Consider the following 19,054-nt stretch of genomic DNA (forward strand, 5'->3'; position numbering starts at 1 on the left):
TGTCCCCAGTGCCCAGCAAAGAGTCTTATCCAGAGAAACTGTACAGTGGAGTGTTTCAAACCAGAAGTGGGGTGTCCTCCATCCCAGCCCTGACGATGGTTGCCACATTCTGTCTGGTGCACTGTCCTGGGAACCCTTGAGGGCAGGGCTTAGAGCTGTCTTGGTCACCACTGCGCCCCCTGCATTGTCCAGCACAGAGCCAGGCACAAGAGTAGCAGCTCAGCGACCACCAATGACTGGACCAGCCCACGCAGAGCCTGCCTCTACCCCAAACTGATCATCGTCCCATTACCACACCCAGCACTGATGCTCAGATCAGGAGCTTTGAGCCCACACACTCCGATGCAAAAGAAAAACTCCACAAACTTGAACTCTGAATGTCCCATTTATTGGGGGGCTGTCATGGGGGGCAAGGCAGTGAGGCGATTCTGCCTCCTGTTCCCGACGCTGCCCCATCTAACAACTACTCACTTTTGTATAAATAAGTATAAAGGTCAGTAGAAAAGGAGCATGCCGCAGCCCTGGGAGACAGCGTTAGAGCCTTGGGAAGAGGGAGGTGCCCATCCCCCCCCAGCCTCCTGGGCCAGGAAGCCAGTGTTACAGGGGCAGGAGGAGGGGACGGAGGAGCATCACCCACACCTCAGGGTGCTGGGATCTTGGATTGGGACCAGGTTGCAAGCCTGGGGTCACAGCCAGTGGTCCCCCCCGTGCCCGTGGCCCAAGCTGGCCACTTTTCGGGGATGGCAGTCCTCCGGAGGAAGGCAGCTCTGATTCCTCAACCTGCTTCCCAACCTCAGAGAGCCGTTTGTGTCACTGCGGTCGGCTAGGAGGAAGGAGAAAGTTCTGAGGCTGCGCTGGTGCCCGAGGAAAGAGATGGTGCTGGTCACAGTGTTGGCATGGGATGTGGCTGTGGTTTTGGTCTGCAGAGGGTCAGCAGGATTCTCCCAGGAGCAGGGAGGAAGAGAGGGCAGGACAGGGTAAGCTGGGCCCCACCCAGCAGTGTCAGCTCTTGGACAGGTCCCATGGTGTCATGCCCTCTCAGAGCCTCCCTCGGCACTTGAACGGCTCCCAGATGAAGAGATGGGGCCATAACTCACCCAGACAGATGAGCGGCTCTTGCATTTGTTTGCAAATGAGGTCTGGTTCTCCAGGGCACCACAGACGAAGCTGACCTGGCCTCAGAGCCAGCTTCCAGCCAGGAGGGCATCGACAAGGAGGCAGTGATTACAGTCACTCATGGGTGACAGGCACCAGGTCAGCCTGAACCCTGTGGCACCTGAATTGTTCTTTCAGGGCGCCTGGTTTAGCTGTGGCCTCTGGCAGCCCCTCAGAAACCTTCCTGGGTGGTCAGAAGACCGAGTCTGGTTGTCGCTCACGGTGGAACCCAGCCATGTCACGGCCCCTCTCTGGTCCTTAAACCCTCGTGTCATGAAAGGGCCGGGCGCTACCTGGTCTCCAAGGCCCTGCAGATCTTCCACACTGGTCTTGCGAGGTGTACAACAGAACCTCTCCCATCCCCGGATGTCAGCTCCCCCATGGCCAACCTCAGGCCCCCTGCGCATCTTGGGGCTCTTCCAGCCAGATGGGCGCCATCCAATGGTGGGCATTGCCCAACCTGGTGGTGGGCAAGCAGGTCAGCTCTGGGCCAGCCCCTGAAGGAGGCAGATCATGTTGTCCAGGCCCCAGAGGTAGCCGTCCTCACGGTTGCCCTCAGCCCAGGGCAGCCGGTGGCTGAGCGTCTGGTGGTCAGGCAGGGCCACTGTCTTGCCAAAGTCGATCATCCAGACCTTGGCCAGGCCGGTGTGGTCATGCACGAAGAGGAGGGAGCTGCCCACCACCTGCACGGGGAGAGGCCGGAGGTTAGGGGGAGGGGCAGACACGGGCCAAGGTCCCTTCCCCAACAGGCAGCAGAGGAGAGTAGTTGACAGTATGAACTTTGGAACTAGGTTGTCTGGGTTCAAATCCTGGCTCTGCCCCTTGCTGGCTATGTGGCCTTGGACAGGTGACTTAGCCTCTCCTCGTCTCTGCATCCTCATATACAGAGTGGGAATAATAGAATAATAGTGCCATTGACCTCAAAGGTTGCTGTGCTTATTTTTGTGTATGAATTAATCGATATAAAGCTCTCAGAACAGTTACCAATATAATAAATGCACTACAAACGTTAACCATTATCCTTTTTCAAGCTGGGGTACAAACTCAAATGCTTGCGGGATCTTGAATGGGTCAAGAGAGCCTGGAGTGGTGGAGGGGGCGAATGCTGAGGAAATGGTTAATGCCCTCCCTGGGGAAAGGGGCAGCAACTCCTCAGCCCTAGCAGATCGCTGCTGGTGACCCCAGGCAAGTGGCTTCCTTTCTCAGGCCCTCGGTTTCCTCATCTGTAGAATGGGGTTATGGTAACAGTCCCTACCTCCTGGGGTCATTGGCAGCATTCCATGATCCACACACTCCTAAGATGCCCTGCAGTGCTCGGGACACAGCCTCAGTAGATGCTGTTTTTTGGTTTTTTAATTAGCAATACATTCCTTCCCTTCATCTAACTCCAGGTTTGCAAGCTCCTCCCCTTGTTCTAGTCGGGTTTCAAACGCCACTGCTCCCAGAGAACCCAGACGACTGGGCAGACAAGCCGGTGAGAAGAGGCAGAGGCTGTTGGCATAGGGCAAGTGGCCCCGTACTGCCACCTCTCCCAATGTGCCAAGGGAAACTGGAAATCCCAATTTTGGTGTGAAGTCTCACATTTTAAATGTCGGCAACTCTTTTTTTAAAGTGTTAAGTCAGGGGCTGGCCCTGTGGCATAGCGGTTAAGTGCGCGCGCTCCACTGCTGGCGGTCCGGGTTCGGATCCCGGGCACGCACCGACGCACCGCTTGTCAGGCCATGCTGTGGCAGCGTCCCACATAAAGTGGAGGAAGATCAGCATGGATGTTAGCTCAGGGCCAGTCTTCCTCAACAAAAAGAGGAGGATTGGCATGGATGTTAGCTCAGGGCTGATCTTCCTCACCAAAAAAAAAAAAAAAAAAGTGTTGTCACCAGGCAGGTGAAACCAAACACGAGGACAGAAAAGATGGGGTCCCCAGGCCTCCTCTTTGTGACTTGCGTGTAGAGCCCGAAGGCAGTGACAAGGACGATGAGGATGACATTTGGTAATGAATACGACAGTAACAGCCGGCACACACTGGGGGTCTACTGTGGGCCGGGCTTGCACTCTGTTCATCCACATAACCTCCCCACGCCCATGAAGCAGGTGCTACTGTCGCCACAGCCTGCAGCTCAGGAGACAGGCCCACAGAACCCTGCCCAGGCTCAGGTGTCTAGGGGGTACAGAGCTGGGGTTTGAACCCGCGCCGGCCTGACTCCCAGATCAGTGCTCTTTCAGAAGTCAGTCACATCAGGAGAAAGAGAAGAGAGGGGCTTGAGGGGGGAGGCAGAGGAGCTTGGAGAGAGGAGAGGATACAGCAGTGATGTCACCACCTCACAGGCTTTCTGAGACAGCCCCAGAGAGACGAATGTTTCCAGAGAGACACAAGGCTGCAGAAGGCAGGGAGGGAAAGGGAAGGGGGAAGCCACCAAACAAGGAATGCACATAACAATATTGGAAATAATTATGATTATAAAATAATTGTAAGAGCTAGGAGTTAAACGTGCTTCCATGCTCCAAACGTCGCTCATCTCACACTTCAGCAGCCATATAAGGAAGGTACTACTACTGTTCCTCCCCATGTTGAGAGGAAACCGAGGCCTGAGAGGGTAGTTCATATGCCCGGGGTCAAACAGCCTTCATCCCAGGCCACCTGGCTCGAGTCCATGCTCCTAACCCTCCCACCTCCCTGAAATCCCCTGAGCTGCCTACCCCAAAAAGCAAACCCCCAAATTTGGGGCTTCCTTTTTACAGCTTTGGCCTGTAACTCTGTCACTGGTTCCTTCTCAGTGCCACCTGGCCCCTGACAGTGTCCCCCACCCACCCAGGGCCCTCTGCTCCCATGGCGGCCGGGCCATGCACCTCATGGGTCTTGAAGAAGGGCGAGTTCTCCAGAGCCTCACGGAGGTCTTCCAGGCGAGCCACGTACTTCCTCTGTGTGTGAGAGGGAGGGTTTCTTGGTTAGCGTAGGGACTGTGTGGGTCCTTACCCACCTTGAGATCTGACCTTGTCCCATACCCCCAAAGGAGCAGGGAGACCCCGGCCAGGATGGGATAAGGGGAGCCACGGGGAAAATGGGAGGGAGGTGGGGGGGTTGGACACATCCGGGTGGCACAGAAAAGTGTGGTTGATAGATTACATGAATACCCACAGTTCCTAGCAGCTCCTCCCACCAGGAGGTAGAGTCTGCTTCCCTTTGATCTAGGCTTGGTCAAATGACTTGCTTTGGCCAATAGAACAGAGGAGAAATGATGGTGGCCTTTCTGAGCCTAGCCATCAAGGCACCTTGCATTTTCACTTGTTCTCTTGGCCACCTGCTTCCACCCTGAGAACAAGCCCAGATTAGCCTGCTGGATCATGAGGGACATGTGGCCAAGTCATGAGCCAAGATGTGAGCCGGCCACCAGACATGTGAGCAGGGCTACCCTAGACCAGCCAGCCCTAGCCAAGCCACCAGGTGACCACAGACAGTGGGCAACGCCTGCCAGTATCAGCCAACCTCGGCCCAAAGCAAAAGCCCATTGACTTGGGGGCAACCACGAGGGTGGTGGTCCTAAGCTGCTAAATTGGGGGCATGGGTGTCCTGCTCACCAGGAGTCCACGGTCCCTGTCCACAAAGTCCTCCAACACTTTTGTCACCTGCTCCAGCTCTTGCGTCTTCTTGAAGTTGGTGTTGCAGGTCCCATCGGCTTTCTGCAGGGCAAGGGGTGAAGGTGCAGTGTCATGCTTTCTCCCTCCCATGCCCAATGCCAACAGACTCTGGCCGGGGACTCAGACCTCCCAGGGCCGTCTCCCTGCCTCCATATTCACTTGCTATTCAAGGGAAGTCAGCCCACTTGCTCAGGCCAGCTCAACTCAGCCACATTCAACTCAGCCCCAAGTCACACTCCTGAGCAACCGGTCACTCCAGGTCTAACCTTGAGCCCCCTGGGTGAGCCAGTCTAGCCAAGCGGGCTTTGGAGAGGGGTTGATCTGGCTTGAATCATGACTCTGCTACTTCCTAGCTCGGTGGCTTGAAGCAAGTCACTTCACCTGTCTCAGCCTCGGTTTCCTCATCTGGAAAATGGGAATTGTGTTGGTATCTACTTGCTGGTGTAAAGAATCAGAGGAGACAGAGTGTGTAGGGTGCATAGCACAGTACCTGCACATAGTAAGGAAGTATTCGATAAAGGAGACCAATGCTATTTTTTTATGCCTGAGAGGGGCACAGAGAAGCCACCTGAGTCATTCTGCCACACTGTGCCAGGTACCATGTGGGCATTGGTAACAGGGAGGTAACAGGACAGACACAGTCAGATGAGGGAGGCAGATACTGAATAACATCATCACAAAAGCAGATAAGAATAATGAAGGAGTATACAGAGCTATGAGCCAGCCCTGGTGGTCTAGTGGTTAAGATTCGGCGCTCTCACTGCTGTGGCCCAGGTTCATTTCCCAGTCAGTAAACCACACCACCCGTCTGTCTGTCGGTTGTCACACTGTGGCAGCTGCAAGTTGCTGTGATGCTGGAAGCTATGCCACCAATAGTTCAAATACCAGCAGGGTCACCCATGGTGGACAGGTTTCAGCACAGCTTCCAGACTAAGAGGCTAGGAAGAAGGACCTGGCCACCCACTTCCAAAAAAACTGGCCATGAAAACTCTATGAACAGCAGTAGAGCATTGTCTGATACAGTGCTGGAAGGTGAGAAGATGGTGCAAAAAGACCAGGCAGGGTTCCGTTCTGCTGTCCACAGGGTCAACAGGAGTCGGAGTTGACTCGACGGCACTAACAATAACAAGAGGAAGCCAAGAGAAGGTAAAGAGAGGGCCGTGATCTAGTAGGATGGGAATCAAGGAGGGCTTCCTGGAGGAAGTGAAATTTAAAAGGAGACAGGAAAATGACTGGGAGTCAATCTGGGGAACAGGAGGGGGAAGAACAGTCCAGACAGAGGGAACAGCATGTGCTGATGCCATGTGGCAGGAGAGTGGGACCCTTTCAAGGAAATGAAAGTGCATCACTGTGACCTGCAAGGAGGAAGAGAGGGGTGAGGGAAGAGCCTAGACCCTGGAGGGCCCTTGAGGCCAGGGAACTTCTCCTGAGGATACTGGGGAGTCACAGAAGAGTTGTGAACAGGAGAATGACATAGCCGGATCTGCAACTTAGAAAGATGGCTCAGGTGAGGCCATGGGGAAAGAGGCACTCCGGCTGGTGGGACACGCAGTACGATACCTATGAAAGGGGTTTGGCAATCTCTCAAAAAATTCCCAATGCATTTAATCTTTGACCCAGCCATCCTGCTTCTAGGAATTTAGTCTACAGCTAAACCCACATGTTTACAATACAGCTTATGTACAAAGTGATTCATTGACACATTGTTTGTAATGGCAAAAAGTGGAAACAACCCAGGTGGCCATCTATAGAGGACTCTGGTACTTCCACAAAGAGATATTATGCGGCTGTAAAAAAAAGAAAAAGAAAAAGAAAGAGGAGACTCTCTACGGAATGATAGGGAAAACTCTCCAAGACATTGCTGTTAAGTGAAACAGCCAAATGCCAATCAGCGTGTATACTGCGCCACCTTTTGTGTAAGAGGGAGAGGGAGATTTAGGATATGCAATTTCATTTGTTGGTATTTGCTGGAAGAAATATAAGAAAGTGATAAAGTGGTTCCCCACGAGCAGGTGGGGGTACAGGGCCAGAATGGGAAGCACAGCAGCAGGGCTGGGAGAGAAGTTCTTCTATAGACCTTTTTATAATATCATTTTGACTTTTGAACTGTAGGAATGCCTATTCAAACAATTAGATTTAATTTAAAAAAAAAAAAAAAAGAAGGAGAAATAAAAACTTTCTCCATAAAAGGGGGTAAAAGGACCCCGCCAGCTGCTGTGTTGGATGATGGATCAGAGGGGGTGAGACCATGGCCCAGGCGCCCAGGGAGGCTGGGGCAGGAGAAGGCAGGGCCAGACTAGGACAGGACCACAGGGAGGGGAGAAGACGACGCAATCAAGAGATGCTCAGGCAGACGGATAAACTAAACTTGGTCTCTGACGGGTATGGTGGTGAGAGAGAAGCAGGACCTCCCCTGGCCCCATTCTCTTCATCCTCTGCAGTCTCCTGCTCTCTCTCTAGATCTTGCTTCTTTCCAACTTTCCCTGACACCCACGTTTTCTCCCACAAGCCCTGCCTCAGATCTAGTTCCCAGCCCTCCAGCCACAGGCTAGCAGCTCCGGGCCCTCACCTTGATGCCCTCGATCCTGAAGCCCAGGGTGGAGGTGGAGCTCACAGTCTCCCTCCACTGCATGTAGCGGGGCTTGGTGACTGCACCCTGGGCATGCTCCTCAGGGGTGGGGGCCCCGGGGTCCACAGCCACCATCTTCTCATACATGTCCTTCCGGGGCCGGGGCCGTTCTCGTGCCTTCACCAGCTCCTCCTCCAGGTAGGTCCTGGGACACAGAGGACATGACAAAGGAAATTATGAAGAACAAAGGTGGAGGACTTTCACTCCCTCATATCAAGGCATGTTATAAAACTACAGTATGGCACAAGAATAGACACACAGATCGATGGACCAGAACAGAGTCCACAAACAGACACACACTTGTACATTCACCCAATTTATGACAAAGAAGACACTGCAATTCAGTGGGGAAAGGGAAGTATTTTCAATAAATGCTGCTGGGTCAACAGGATCTGTTTTTTATAGGAAAAAAAATGGGAACCTCGAACCCTACCTCATACCATACATAAAAATTAATTCTAGATGGATTGCAGACCTAAATGTGCAAGTTAAACCAATAAAGCTTGTAGATGAAAACACAGAAGAAGATCTTCATGATCCTGGAGTACAGAGATTTCTTAAAAACAAAGCCACTAACCATAGTGAAAAAAATTGACAAACTGGACTAAATTAAAAGTACTTCTGTTTATCAAAAGACACTATTAAGAGAGTGAAATAGGAGAATGTGTGTGTGTGTGTCTCCAACAAAGGATTTCTATTCAGAATATATAAAGAATTACAAATCAAGAAAAAGACAGGGGGCAGCCCCGTGGCATAGTGGTTAAGTGCGTGCGCTCAGCTGCTGGTGGCCCGAGTTCAGATCCTGGGCGTGCACCAATGCACCGCTTGTCAGGCCATGCTGTGGCAGCGTCCCATATAAAGTAGAGGAAGATAGACAGAGATGTTAGCCCAGGGCCAGTCTTCCTGAGCAAAAAAGAAGAGGATTGGCATGGATATTAGCTCAGGGCTGATCTTCCTCACAAAAAAAAAAAAGAAAGAAAGAAAAAAAGAAAAAGACAGACAGCCCAATAGAAAAATGGGCAAAATATTCAAATAGGTACTTTTCAAAAGAGGATTTCCAAATGGCCAATCAATGCTCAACTTCTTTTGTCATCAGAGAAACAGAAATGAAAACCATAATGAGACGCTCACCAGAATGGTTAAAACTAATAAAACAGGTAATACCAAGTGTTGCTGAGAAGACAGAACAACCAGAATTCTTATACGCCGCTGGTGGGACGTATGCTGGAACCACTTTGAAGACTGACTTGGCACTGTCTTAAAAAACGCCCACCACTGCCCTCCACCTCTGCCCCATGGCTGTTCCTGAGCCCACCTGCTGCCCATCTTGCAGTCCATGATGGAGGGGCCCTCGAAGTCCGCCAGGAGATCTTCCATCTGGTTGAAGGCCTGGCCATCCCGCTGCACTATGCCATAGTAGGCTGGCACGAAAGGCCGCAGGGTGTCGCCCATCAGCTGCTCTAGGCTATGCTGCTCACACTGACAGAAACGCTTTAGAATCCGACCATCCTCTCCTGCCTGGAAGTTCCCTATGAGCAGCACAGTCAACGAGAGTCAGAAACTGGATCAGCAAGAGAATTCCCCCATCTCCCGTATGCATCAGATCCTGGCCACCATCATCTTGCCTGATTCTTCTGCAATGTTTGCTCTCTCTCCCTGCAACTCTCAAAATCTTGGCCAGGGATGGTGAGGGAAGGGCCTATTTCTGCTCTTTGTTTAAACAGAGTCCTATTCATAGTCCTGTGTCCTCATTTGTTTTGTAATTTTGGATTGTGAGCTCACAATCAGCTGTGGGAATTTTTGTGAGATCTGAGTTGAGAGCCTGACTCTGCAGAACAGATGTGCATTTGCTTCTGCCTAGAGTCCCCAAGTGCTAACAACTGAAGCCTCTTTAGGTTAATTTACAAATCTGGCATTTCCTGGACCACGCAGAGAGTTAATGTAAAGCAGAATTACAAACTGTTAGTGAGGGGCCGGCCCTGTGGCATAGCAGTTAAGTGCACGTGCTCCACCGCTGGCAGCCTGGGTTCAGATCCCAGGTGCACACCGACACACCGCTTGTCGGGCCATGCTGTGGCGGCATTCCACATAAAGTGGAGGAAGATGGGCACAGATGTTAGCTCAGGGCCAGTCTTCCTCAGCCAAAAACAAAAAAAACAAAAAACAGAGGAGGATTGGCATGGATGTTAGCTCAGGGCTGATCTTCCTCACACACAAATTCTTGTTGAAGCAGACTGTATTTTCAGATTATATTTTCCAAAGATGGCGACAACAATAGCTCCCGTCCCACACACACTTCTAGAATTTCACCACTCCCCATCAAGAAGTGGAATCTAATTCTTCTCCCCTTGAACCTGGCAGGGCTTACGGCAGAAGCAACACTGTGTGACCTCAGAGTCTAGGTCATAAAAGGAGATGCAGCTTCCACTTTATTAGCAGAGACACGCGCCTTTGTAGTCCTGAGCTGCCATGTAAGAAATCTGGCTACTCCAGGCCACCATACTGTGAGGAAGCCCAGGCAGCTACACGGAGAAGCCACATATGGGCTTTCCAACCAGCTGCCCCTACTGAGACCCAGCCAACAGCCGGTATCAATCGCCAGGCGTGTGAGCAAATGAACCTCCGAAAGTTTCCAGCTTGCAGCCTTCAAGTTGTCCTAGCTGAGTTCCCAGATATCATGGAGCAGCAACAAACCATCCTTGCCATGCCCTATCTGAATTCCTAACCCAAAACCTGTAAGTATAATAAAATGGTTGTTTTATTCCATTAAGCTTTTTTTAAACCACTTTTTTTTTTTTTTGGTGAGGAAGACCGGCTCTGAGCTAACATCTATTGCCAATCCTCCTCCTTTTTTTCCCCCAAAGCCCCAGTAGATAGTTGCATGTCATAGTTGCACATCCTTCTAGTTGCTGTACGTGGGACGCGGCCTCAGCATGGCTGGAGAAGCGGTGCGTCGGTGCACGCCCAGGATCCGAACCTGGGCCGCCAGTAGCAGAGCGCGCGCAGTCAACCGCCAAGCCACAGGGCTGGCCCCTAATCACTTTTCTTTTAAGTTTTGAGTTTTCTTGGTTTTTTTTTTTTTTTTTTTTTTGTATAATCAGCAATAGTAACTAGAACACATTTAGACGACAGGTCTGTGTTTACAGTTTCAGGGGGGCCTTGCCTTTTCTCTGTCTCAGATCTAAGAATGAACAAGGCAGATAAGTTCCCTTCCTGTCTCCCTTTGCTGGCAGGCAGTTTGTCTAGTCCAGCCCACTGCCTGTTTTTTTAAATAAAGTTTTATTGGAACACAGACACACTCATATGTTTACATATTATCTATGGCTACTTTCATGCTGCAACAGAGGAATTGAGTAGTTTATTTATTATCTAGCCCTTTACAAAAAGTGCTATATGCTAGGCATTTTGCTTCTATGTGCTGGAGACACTGTGCTAGGTCCTGGGGAAAACCATTATAGCTGCTGTTTATTGGGGGCCCACTATGCTCTGGACACAGGCCATGGAGAGGGAATGATAATTTCCATTTATGAGGGGGTCTCGCTCAGTGTTGATATACCTTTTGATTCTTTTAACCCTTCAGTTAACCCTGCAAGGGAGGTACGATTATCTCCATATTACAGATGAGGAAACTGAGGCCCAGTGAGGGAAAGTAACTTGCCCAGGGTCACTCATGAATAAAGAGCAGAACTAGGATTTGAGCCCAGGCCCATTTGTCCCCAAAGTCAAGGATTTACCCCGGCACCAGGATAACAGGGAACCGCCCTCAGCTCTGATATATGAATGACCTGGCCCAGGTCTTCCCATAACAGCACCAAGAGGTGGGGACTATCACCAAGCCCATTTTACAGATGGGGAAACTAAACACCAGAGAGCGGCTCTGTAGCTTTCTTTCCCCAGCCCGGGTGTCTCTGCCCAGCCCTGTCTGCCCCCCCACCCCGCCCCTGTCCCCATCCCCCTGCTCTCACCAGCATGTCCGGACAGCTGGACCCAAGGGTAGTGTTTTCGAAAGGAGACCACGAAGGGTGAATACTTCAGAACTGTCTTCAGCTTCTTCCACGGTTTGTTCTGTGTAGGGCAGAGCAGGGTGGGGTCAGGGCAGAGGCTGAGGAGGGAAGGGCATGAGGCTGCTGCCGTGAGAGAGAACCAAGGTAGACCTGAGGTCCTGCCAGGGCCAGGGGGCTTCCTAGGATCACTGCTCCCAAACTCATTGGGGTGAGCGAAGCCCACTTACTTCAGCAATCACGAGATCCTCCAGAGGCGTCAGCAAAGGTGGGGAAGAGTCTGTCCATTTCTCTCTGTCTCTGTCATCACTTTCTATCTGTGTCTCTCTGTCCTTCTCGACTGAGTAAAGATAGGCTAGGTTTTGTTGCAGTAACCAGCAACCCCCAAATCTTCCCCCCACATACACACACCAAAAACATGGAAGCCTCATCTCTGTCCCTGAACCAAGTCAGACCTTCCAGGGAAAATGATAGAGACAGGAGTTGATGGATGGAGGCCAAAATAAAGACAGAAAGAGAGACAGAGGACTAAGTGATGACAGAGACCGAGAGATGGGAACAAAGACAGAGACTGTGGCAGTCACGGGAACTGCTCACCAAATCCAGCCCTTCCCCCTACAGGGACATCCCTGCCCTCCTGAACTTAGGTTATTGACTTGCTTTGGCCAATGAAATGTGAGCAGAAGTGTCACTTTGGGGTGGAAGGCTTAAAGCCAGTACATGACTCTCCGTGTTCTTTTCCCTACTGTAGAAAGGGGTGGAAAGAGAAACAGAGGCTTCCCCAGCCTGGGCCCTGAGTGAAGACGGCCTGGAGCAGAGCCCCCTCACCCACCATTCACCCACGGTCAATGTGAAGTATGAACAAAAACAATCCTTTGTGGTTCCAAGTCACAAAGTGTGGGGCTGGTTTGTTACTACAGCAAATCCTGACCTATCCTAACTAATACAGAGATGGTTACCAAAAGCCAAAGAAAGAAGGAGAAGAAGACAGAAAGGGAGACACAGATACAAAGTAATGACAGAAAAAGAAAAAGACAGATAGAAGCAGAGAAAGACAGAGAGAAAGCTCAACAGAAAACCAGAGAAGCAAACAGAAAACAAAGATGTACTTGTATCATGTTGACTCAACCAAGAGCCTCTTGAGACCAGGTTAGCGTCTGATTCACATGCACGCACGCACACACACGAATACATTCTCTGCTCGAAGCACAGAGCAGGCCCTTAGCAAGTATTGGGAGAATGGGTCGTCTCCAGAACAGAAGCTCACCTCCCCGCCCCCGACTACCCCATGTTCAAGGCCATCTTCTCTCCCAGCCCCTCAGAGCCCAGCTACCCAGCAGACATCTAACTGATGGTGGGAAGGTCAGAGTCAGGGGGTTGGACTGCAGGATTCAGGAAGGGCTATTCCTTCCCTGCCTCCAGTTGCCAGCTATGGGGAGGAGGTGATTAATAAAGGTTCCTGTTTACCAAGCACCTGGAACATTCCAGGCACAATGACAAAGACCTAGTGTGACATAACCTACGTAATCCTAAAAACACAACCCCAGGAGGATGGTTGACTGTGTTATAGAGGAAGCAACATAGGTTCAGAGGCGTGAAGTTACTTGCCTGAATCACACAGCACAGTGCTGGGGTTCTACCTCTGCTCTGACCCACTGCCCTGGGCTTACCCACTACAGCCCTGCTGGACTGCAAGCTCATGAGGGCAGGGACTGGGGTTGTCATGGTTACAACTGTGTCCCCAGCTCACAGCCCGGCACTCAATAGGTGCTCCCAACACACTGCTTGGATTGAAGGAGGATAGTTGAAACTGTCTTTTTTTAATCATAAGCAGATTCAGTATCTTCTCTCTCTCTTTTTTCTTAGATCTGATGGTTAATCCAGGCATTCTCACATGGTTTCGTGATGGTCTCAGCTCACACGTCCCCTCCTCCAGGGATCCCTCTCTGGAGCCCTACCCCAGGTCTGGCCAGTCACCGCCTCTGAACTCCACAACCCTCTGGGCTTCCCGCATCCCTGACCGCTCTGAGCTGTCACTGCCTGGTGAGGGGTATGTCTCTTCCACGGGCCTGGGAGGTCCGTGAGGGCAGTGTCTCGGTCGCCAGCAAAGCCAACACAGGGCCAGACAAATAGCAGGGGCTCGGGAACTGTTTGCGGTCTGAGAGGAGAACAGGATAAATGTGAGAAGGAAGGAAGGGTGAGGAAAGGAAGAAAGTAGCTGGGCCTTTAAGGTCAGATGGGATTTCAAAATGAAGTGAGAAGGAAGCGAGGGTATTCTGGGCAGTGGGAACAGCTTGAGCAATGAGTGGAGGCAGGATGGTGGCAGGGTGTTCGAGGAACAGTGTGTACTTCGGTTTTGTTGCAGCAGAGGGGATCAGGAGGGGAGAAGGGAAGCTGAACGTGGGAAGGAGCCTGGAGACAGGAAGCTCTGAACACAGGACTGAACTCCTGATCGCTATCAGCAAGGCCCTGGGGAGCCACGGAAGGCGCTGGAGCAGGGAAGTTCAAAAGTCAATCAGAGCTGGGCCATGGAGGCAGATTTTGGAAGGAAGAGGCAAAACTGGAGACAGGGAGGCCCGGGAGGAAAGCAAGTTAGGGAAAGATCACTGCAGGGGTTAAAATGCCTGGGTTTTCAACTCAGCCAGAACTGAGTTAGAATCCTGGCTCTGACCAGACATGGCCAACCCTAAGCAAGTGACCTCACCTCTCTCTACCTCAGTATTCTCATCTGTAAAATGGAGATAATAATAATCCCAATCTCACAGTGCTGTTCTAAGGATTCAAAGAGTTAACACATAGAAAGCTCTTAGAAGAGTGCCTGGTATTCAGTAAGGGTTTGAATCTCAGCTCTGTGTCTTCCAAGGTGTATGACCTTGGACAAGTGTCTTGACCTCTCTGTGCCTCAGAGTCCTCATCTATAAAATGAGGATAATGATAGTATCTACTTCATTGGCTGCTGTGAGGACTAAATGAGTTCATACAAGCAAAGAGCTTAGCACAGGGCTGAATGCTAACTGCTATTATTACTATATATATATATTTTTCACCCACTTCCAGCTCAGCTGTTCTGAGATGCCAAGGAGGTGAGAGAGGAGGCAGAGGGAACAGCCATGGCAGAAAGCCCCAGAGGGTCAGCTCCTTGCTCAGGCACAGGCAGGCTGAGGCAGGTCTGTCTATCATACCTGTGGCTGCATGAGTGAGCACGTTCCTAAGGGAGGGATGTGGGGAGAGGGGAGCTCAGGGCAGACTCCAGCCAGGGGCCCCAGGACTCCGGGAGGACCCAGCGGGCAGACCACGTGAGGCTCTCTCACCTGCCTCTGCGGTGACCCTCCCTCCCTGAACCTGCCCTGCCGGCCCTCCTGATTCACTGGGGGAGAACCACACCCAAGCTGGGGGTAAGGGTGGAGGATGTAAACAAGAGTCTGCAGGGGGCCCTCTGGGGAGCTAGAAGACAGCAGGGAGACCAGAGGGTCCCTGGCTAGGCTGGGGGTCCCTTAGCGTTTTGGGTTCACACAGCCCTTTGAGAATCTGATACAAGCTGGGGGCTCGCTCCCTACAAAAGTGAATGGGCTAAGAAGTGGTGAAGGTTTACGAGCCCTTAAAGCAGCCACAGGCCCCCAACTAAGAAATCTGGGGTGGAAAGTGCATCCTCTCTGACTCGTTGTACTGGTGCTCTTCAGATCTGGAGGTCACGGACTCTCCACAGGATCTGACAGAAGTCATAGACGCTTGCTGCAAAGCTATGTGTGTATACACACAGATTCACATAATTGCACAATTTCAGGGGTTCTTGGGTGCCAGGAAGTCGGCCAGTGGTCATCCATTTGAGACCCCAGGACTGGAGGCAGTGGGTGAGGGGGAAGGAGAGAATTAGGAGGAAGGTGCATGGAGTGGGTTAGTAACCTGGCTGTCAGAGGGAGGAGGTCAGTGGATGAAAGAGGTACCTAGAGATGAAATTGCTAGTAGGTGCTAGAGAACTTCTCAAAGCAAAGGCAGGGGGATAAGGGGTTTGAGGGGATGTGGCTCAAGGGCAGGATGGGTCCCACTCACCCCAGACCTGTCCTCGGGGTCGCTGGCACCTCCGCCCCCGGCCACCACGTCATCCTCAGACTCGTCGAAAGAGGAGGCAGAGGAGAAGCCGCCACTGCCCCCGTCAAGCCGGGACGGGGGTCCCACTTGCTGAGCCTCAGGTTCAGGGGTTTCAGGAGTGATGATGAGGCGGGGCACAGGGGTCAGGGGGCTACTTTCCAGGTGAGAGTACAGGTGAGTCACCAACTCCCCACGTTCTGGTTCCTCTAATGAGTCATCTTGGTTGGGCTCCCCCAAAAGGCAGTCTGTCCCAGGCTCTGTCTGGGGTCCATGAGTATCTTGTGCCTGGGCACCATCAGTTTCAAGCTGTGTCCAGGAGCCATCAGGATCTTGTTGTGTTGGGAAACCATCAGTGCCAAGCTGTTTCCAGGCTGTTTCAGGATCTTGTTGTATCTGGGAGCCATCAGCGTGAGGCTCTGTCCAGGGGCCTTCAGTATCCTGCTGTGTCCTGGAGCCATCAGTGTACAATTCTTCCCAGGAGCCATCGGCATTTGGCTCTGTTGAGGGACAGCCCCTCTCTGGTTGAGCCCGGAGGCTGGACCTGTTCTGGTGGGTCCAGAGATTGGCCCTCTCTAGCTGGGTCTGTGACCCACGTATTTCTAGCTCTGTCCAGGGCCCATCAACCCCTGGCTCTGTCCAGAGTCTGGACCTCTCTGGCTGAGACTGGAGGTGGGACCTGTGCGGATTAGTCCAAAAGCCATCTGTCCCAGTCTCAGTCCAGGGACCAGCTGTCGCCAGCTCTGACCAGCGGCTGCTCCTTTCTAGATGTGTGCGGAGGCTGGACCTGTCTGGCTCCGTCCTTCGGCTGGGCCGCTCCGTCTCTACTCCGAAGCCAGCTGCTTCAGGCTCAGCCTGTCCGTCAGTCCCCGGCTCAGGCCCGAGGCTGGCCCTCTCGGGCTCGGTGTGGAGGCTGGACTCCTCGGTTCGGGCCCGGGGCCCGCCCCCCTCCGGGCCCCCTGCGCCGGGCCCAGGTCGCTGCTGCCCGGGCTGCCGCCGCCGCCCCCCTCGCGGCGCCTCCAGCCCCATGCGGGCCGCCCCCGGCAGCGCCCCGGCCTCCGCCTCGCTCAGGCTCCCTCGGCACGGGCAGCGCCTCATGCCCGCTCGCTTGGTTCAGGCTTCGGCCCGACCCGGCGCCTCCTGCCCCTTTAAATCCCGCGAGGGGTGTGGCTGGGGAGCCCCGACTCCCGGGTTCCGGCACCGCGGAGCTCCAGCCCGCCCGGCCTCGCAGGGGTTAACCGATACTCCCCGCCCCCACCTCCCGGGGAAAGCCCCGAAGCCCCGCCCCGCCGGACGTGACGTACAGGGGACGGGCCTCGTCTGGCCCCGCCCCTCTCCGTTAGAGGGGCTGGACTCCGAGCGCCCGTCGCTGGTCCAGGTTGGGTCTGCAGCGCTGGGGTTTTGGTTGCGGGCTGGTGAGGCCCTTCCGTAGACCCTCGCGAGCAATCCAACCTTCCTACACCCTCGAGTGACCCGTTTAGCCTCCCTATAACCCTCGGTACGGAGTCCAGCAGCGCGCCCATTCTTCTCCCAGGGCTGGGACTGTCTTTCAAAGACTTGGAAATTCCAAGAATGTGGGTTCGAGACCCGCCTCTGCCAATTCCTAGCTGTGTTACCGTCAGAGAGTGATTTACGCTCCCTGTCTCCTTGCCCCAGGCTGAATTTTCTCACCTGTAAAATGAAGAAACATAATATTTTGTTTCAAAAAATGTGCTCAATGCCACAAAAGCCAAGAACTTTTACCAATCGGGAATGGAGGCCCAGAACAAAGAAAGAATTTCTCCAAGGTCAAAGGGAGGTTAGATGAGGGGCAAAGCCAGGGCCTTAACTCTGAAGCTAGGATGCCTGGTTTCAAATCCTGGCTTCGGTGTTCACTTCTGGGATGACCTCAGTTTCCTCATCTGTAAAAAGGGGATAGCGATGATAATTTTTTCACAGGGTTGGTATGGGAATTTTTATTTATTTACAACATTGACATTTGTGCACTTACTTTGTGCTAACACTGTACTTAGCACTTTAAACCCCAAATCTTGTAAGCTGGGGATCTCCATCCCCATTACACAGTCAGGGAAATAGAGGCACAGAAAGCAGTGAGTCTAAGTTCACACATCTAAATTGTGTAGATTTGAACCCAGGCCCACCTAATCCAATGTCTGGGCTTTTGATCCCTACTAGGTGATACAACTTGCTTTTGAGGCTGGGGGTGTTGGAGGAAGAGCAGGAAGTACGAGTATTTTCTCTAAATCAGATCATGTCCCTCCTCTGCTCAGAACCCTCCATGGTTCCCATCCCCTCAGGGTAAAAGCCACAGTCCTCACCGTGACTCACTATACCCTATGTGATCTGGCTCTGGTTACCTCTCAGACCTCATCTCTTCCGTCTTTTCCCCTTACTCACTCTGCCCATTGGCCTCTCTGCTATTTCTCCGAGATGTCTTTCACCACAGGACTTTGTACTAGTTGTTCCCTTTGCCTGGAATGTTTTTCCCTCAGATACTCCAATAGCTCCCTCCTTCACCTCTTTCAGGACTTTACTCAAACATCACCTCCTCAGTGAGGCCTTCTCGGACCACCCTATTTAAACTCACAATCTTCACTCTACTTCCTGCCCCTCTTCCCTGGCTTATTTTTCTCTTGAACACGTCACCTTATTAAGTATAGTTATTTATTTTGTTTATTGTGCCCTTCACCAGAAGCCAGCACCAAGAGGACAAAGATTTTTTTGCCTGCGTTGTTCCTTGCTGTGTCCCCAGTGCCTAGAAAAGCACATGGTAAATGCTTAACAGAAATTTTGAAAAGGATGACTTTTTTCCGTAAGCAATTTCTCCCATGTATAGAGCTCTTGTTCTGAACCAGGCCCTGTGCCAAGCTCTTTACAGATACTATTTCACTGCATCTCTCTCACTAACACTGAGCAAGAGGGGATGCCACAGTCCCCTTTTACAGATGGGGACACTGAGGCTCAGAGGTCTGCCAGCCTCTAGGCTTTGCTTGGAGCCACCAGGCTGATATGACCTCATGTATGTGAAGCGTGTGGCGCCAGGCTTAGCACCATCAGCCACAGTCCTATAGGGTTAGTTATTGTCATAGGTGCTTTTTATATATTTTTGCCCCCAAGGGTGAGCTGTCACACAGCTCCTGAGTCAGACCCTTATGTCTGGAGGGAGACAGGGGATGGTTTCTGTCTTGAAATTGAGCCACCTGGGGGAGGGGCATTGGTCACAGGCCCAGAGCTCTAAAATGAGTCATCTCTTCACAGATCAATGAGAAGGCCAAGCAGGCCTGTAATGCATCATACAAGCTGGGAAGCTGAGGTCCAGAAAGGATTGAGGCTCTTCTGAGGTCACATGACACAGGGACAGAGACAGGGAGGTCTGATTCCTGACAAAGAGGGGTTAGATAAGGTTGGGGGGGGTCTGTGGGGGAAGCGTCATATCCCTCCCTCTCCCAGCGGTGGGAGAGATGCCCCAGCCAGCTGCTCCTATTCCAGATTGTGAGAAGAGGGGTGAGTCAGCCTGTTGTGGGGGGAGCAGGCTTTAAGCCTGTCTCCC

At 52.3% G+C, this 19,054-nt stretch overlaps 1 protein-coding gene across 1 annotated transcript; it reads right to left on the reverse strand.

Moving 5' to 3' along the window:
• Nucleotides 1-269: 269 nt before the first annotated feature.
• ITPKC (inositol-trisphosphate 3-kinase C) lies at nt 270-16,719 on the reverse strand. Its single transcript, XM_004441556.3, has 7 exons — nt 15,469-16,719; nt 11,383-11,482; nt 8,733-8,946; nt 7,358-7,562; nt 4,729-4,830; nt 4,000-4,071; nt 270-1,838 (listed from the first exon to the last, which is right to left on the reverse strand). Exons 1-7 carry the CDS (start codon nt 16,600-16,602, stop codon nt 1,635-1,637), a joined length of 2,031 nt encoding a protein of 676 aa, XP_004441613.1. The 5' UTR covers nt 16,603-16,719; the 3' UTR covers nt 270-1,634.
• Nucleotides 16,720-19,054: the final 2,335 nt, after the last annotated feature.

This window comes from Ceratotherium simum, chromosome 33 (assembly GCF_057802395.1).
Source record: "Ceratotherium simum simum isolate JZ-2026a chromosome 33, ASM5780239v1, whole genome shotgun sequence".
Taxonomy (NCBI): domain Eukaryota; kingdom Metazoa; phylum Chordata; class Mammalia; order Perissodactyla; family Rhinocerotidae; genus Ceratotherium; species Ceratotherium simum.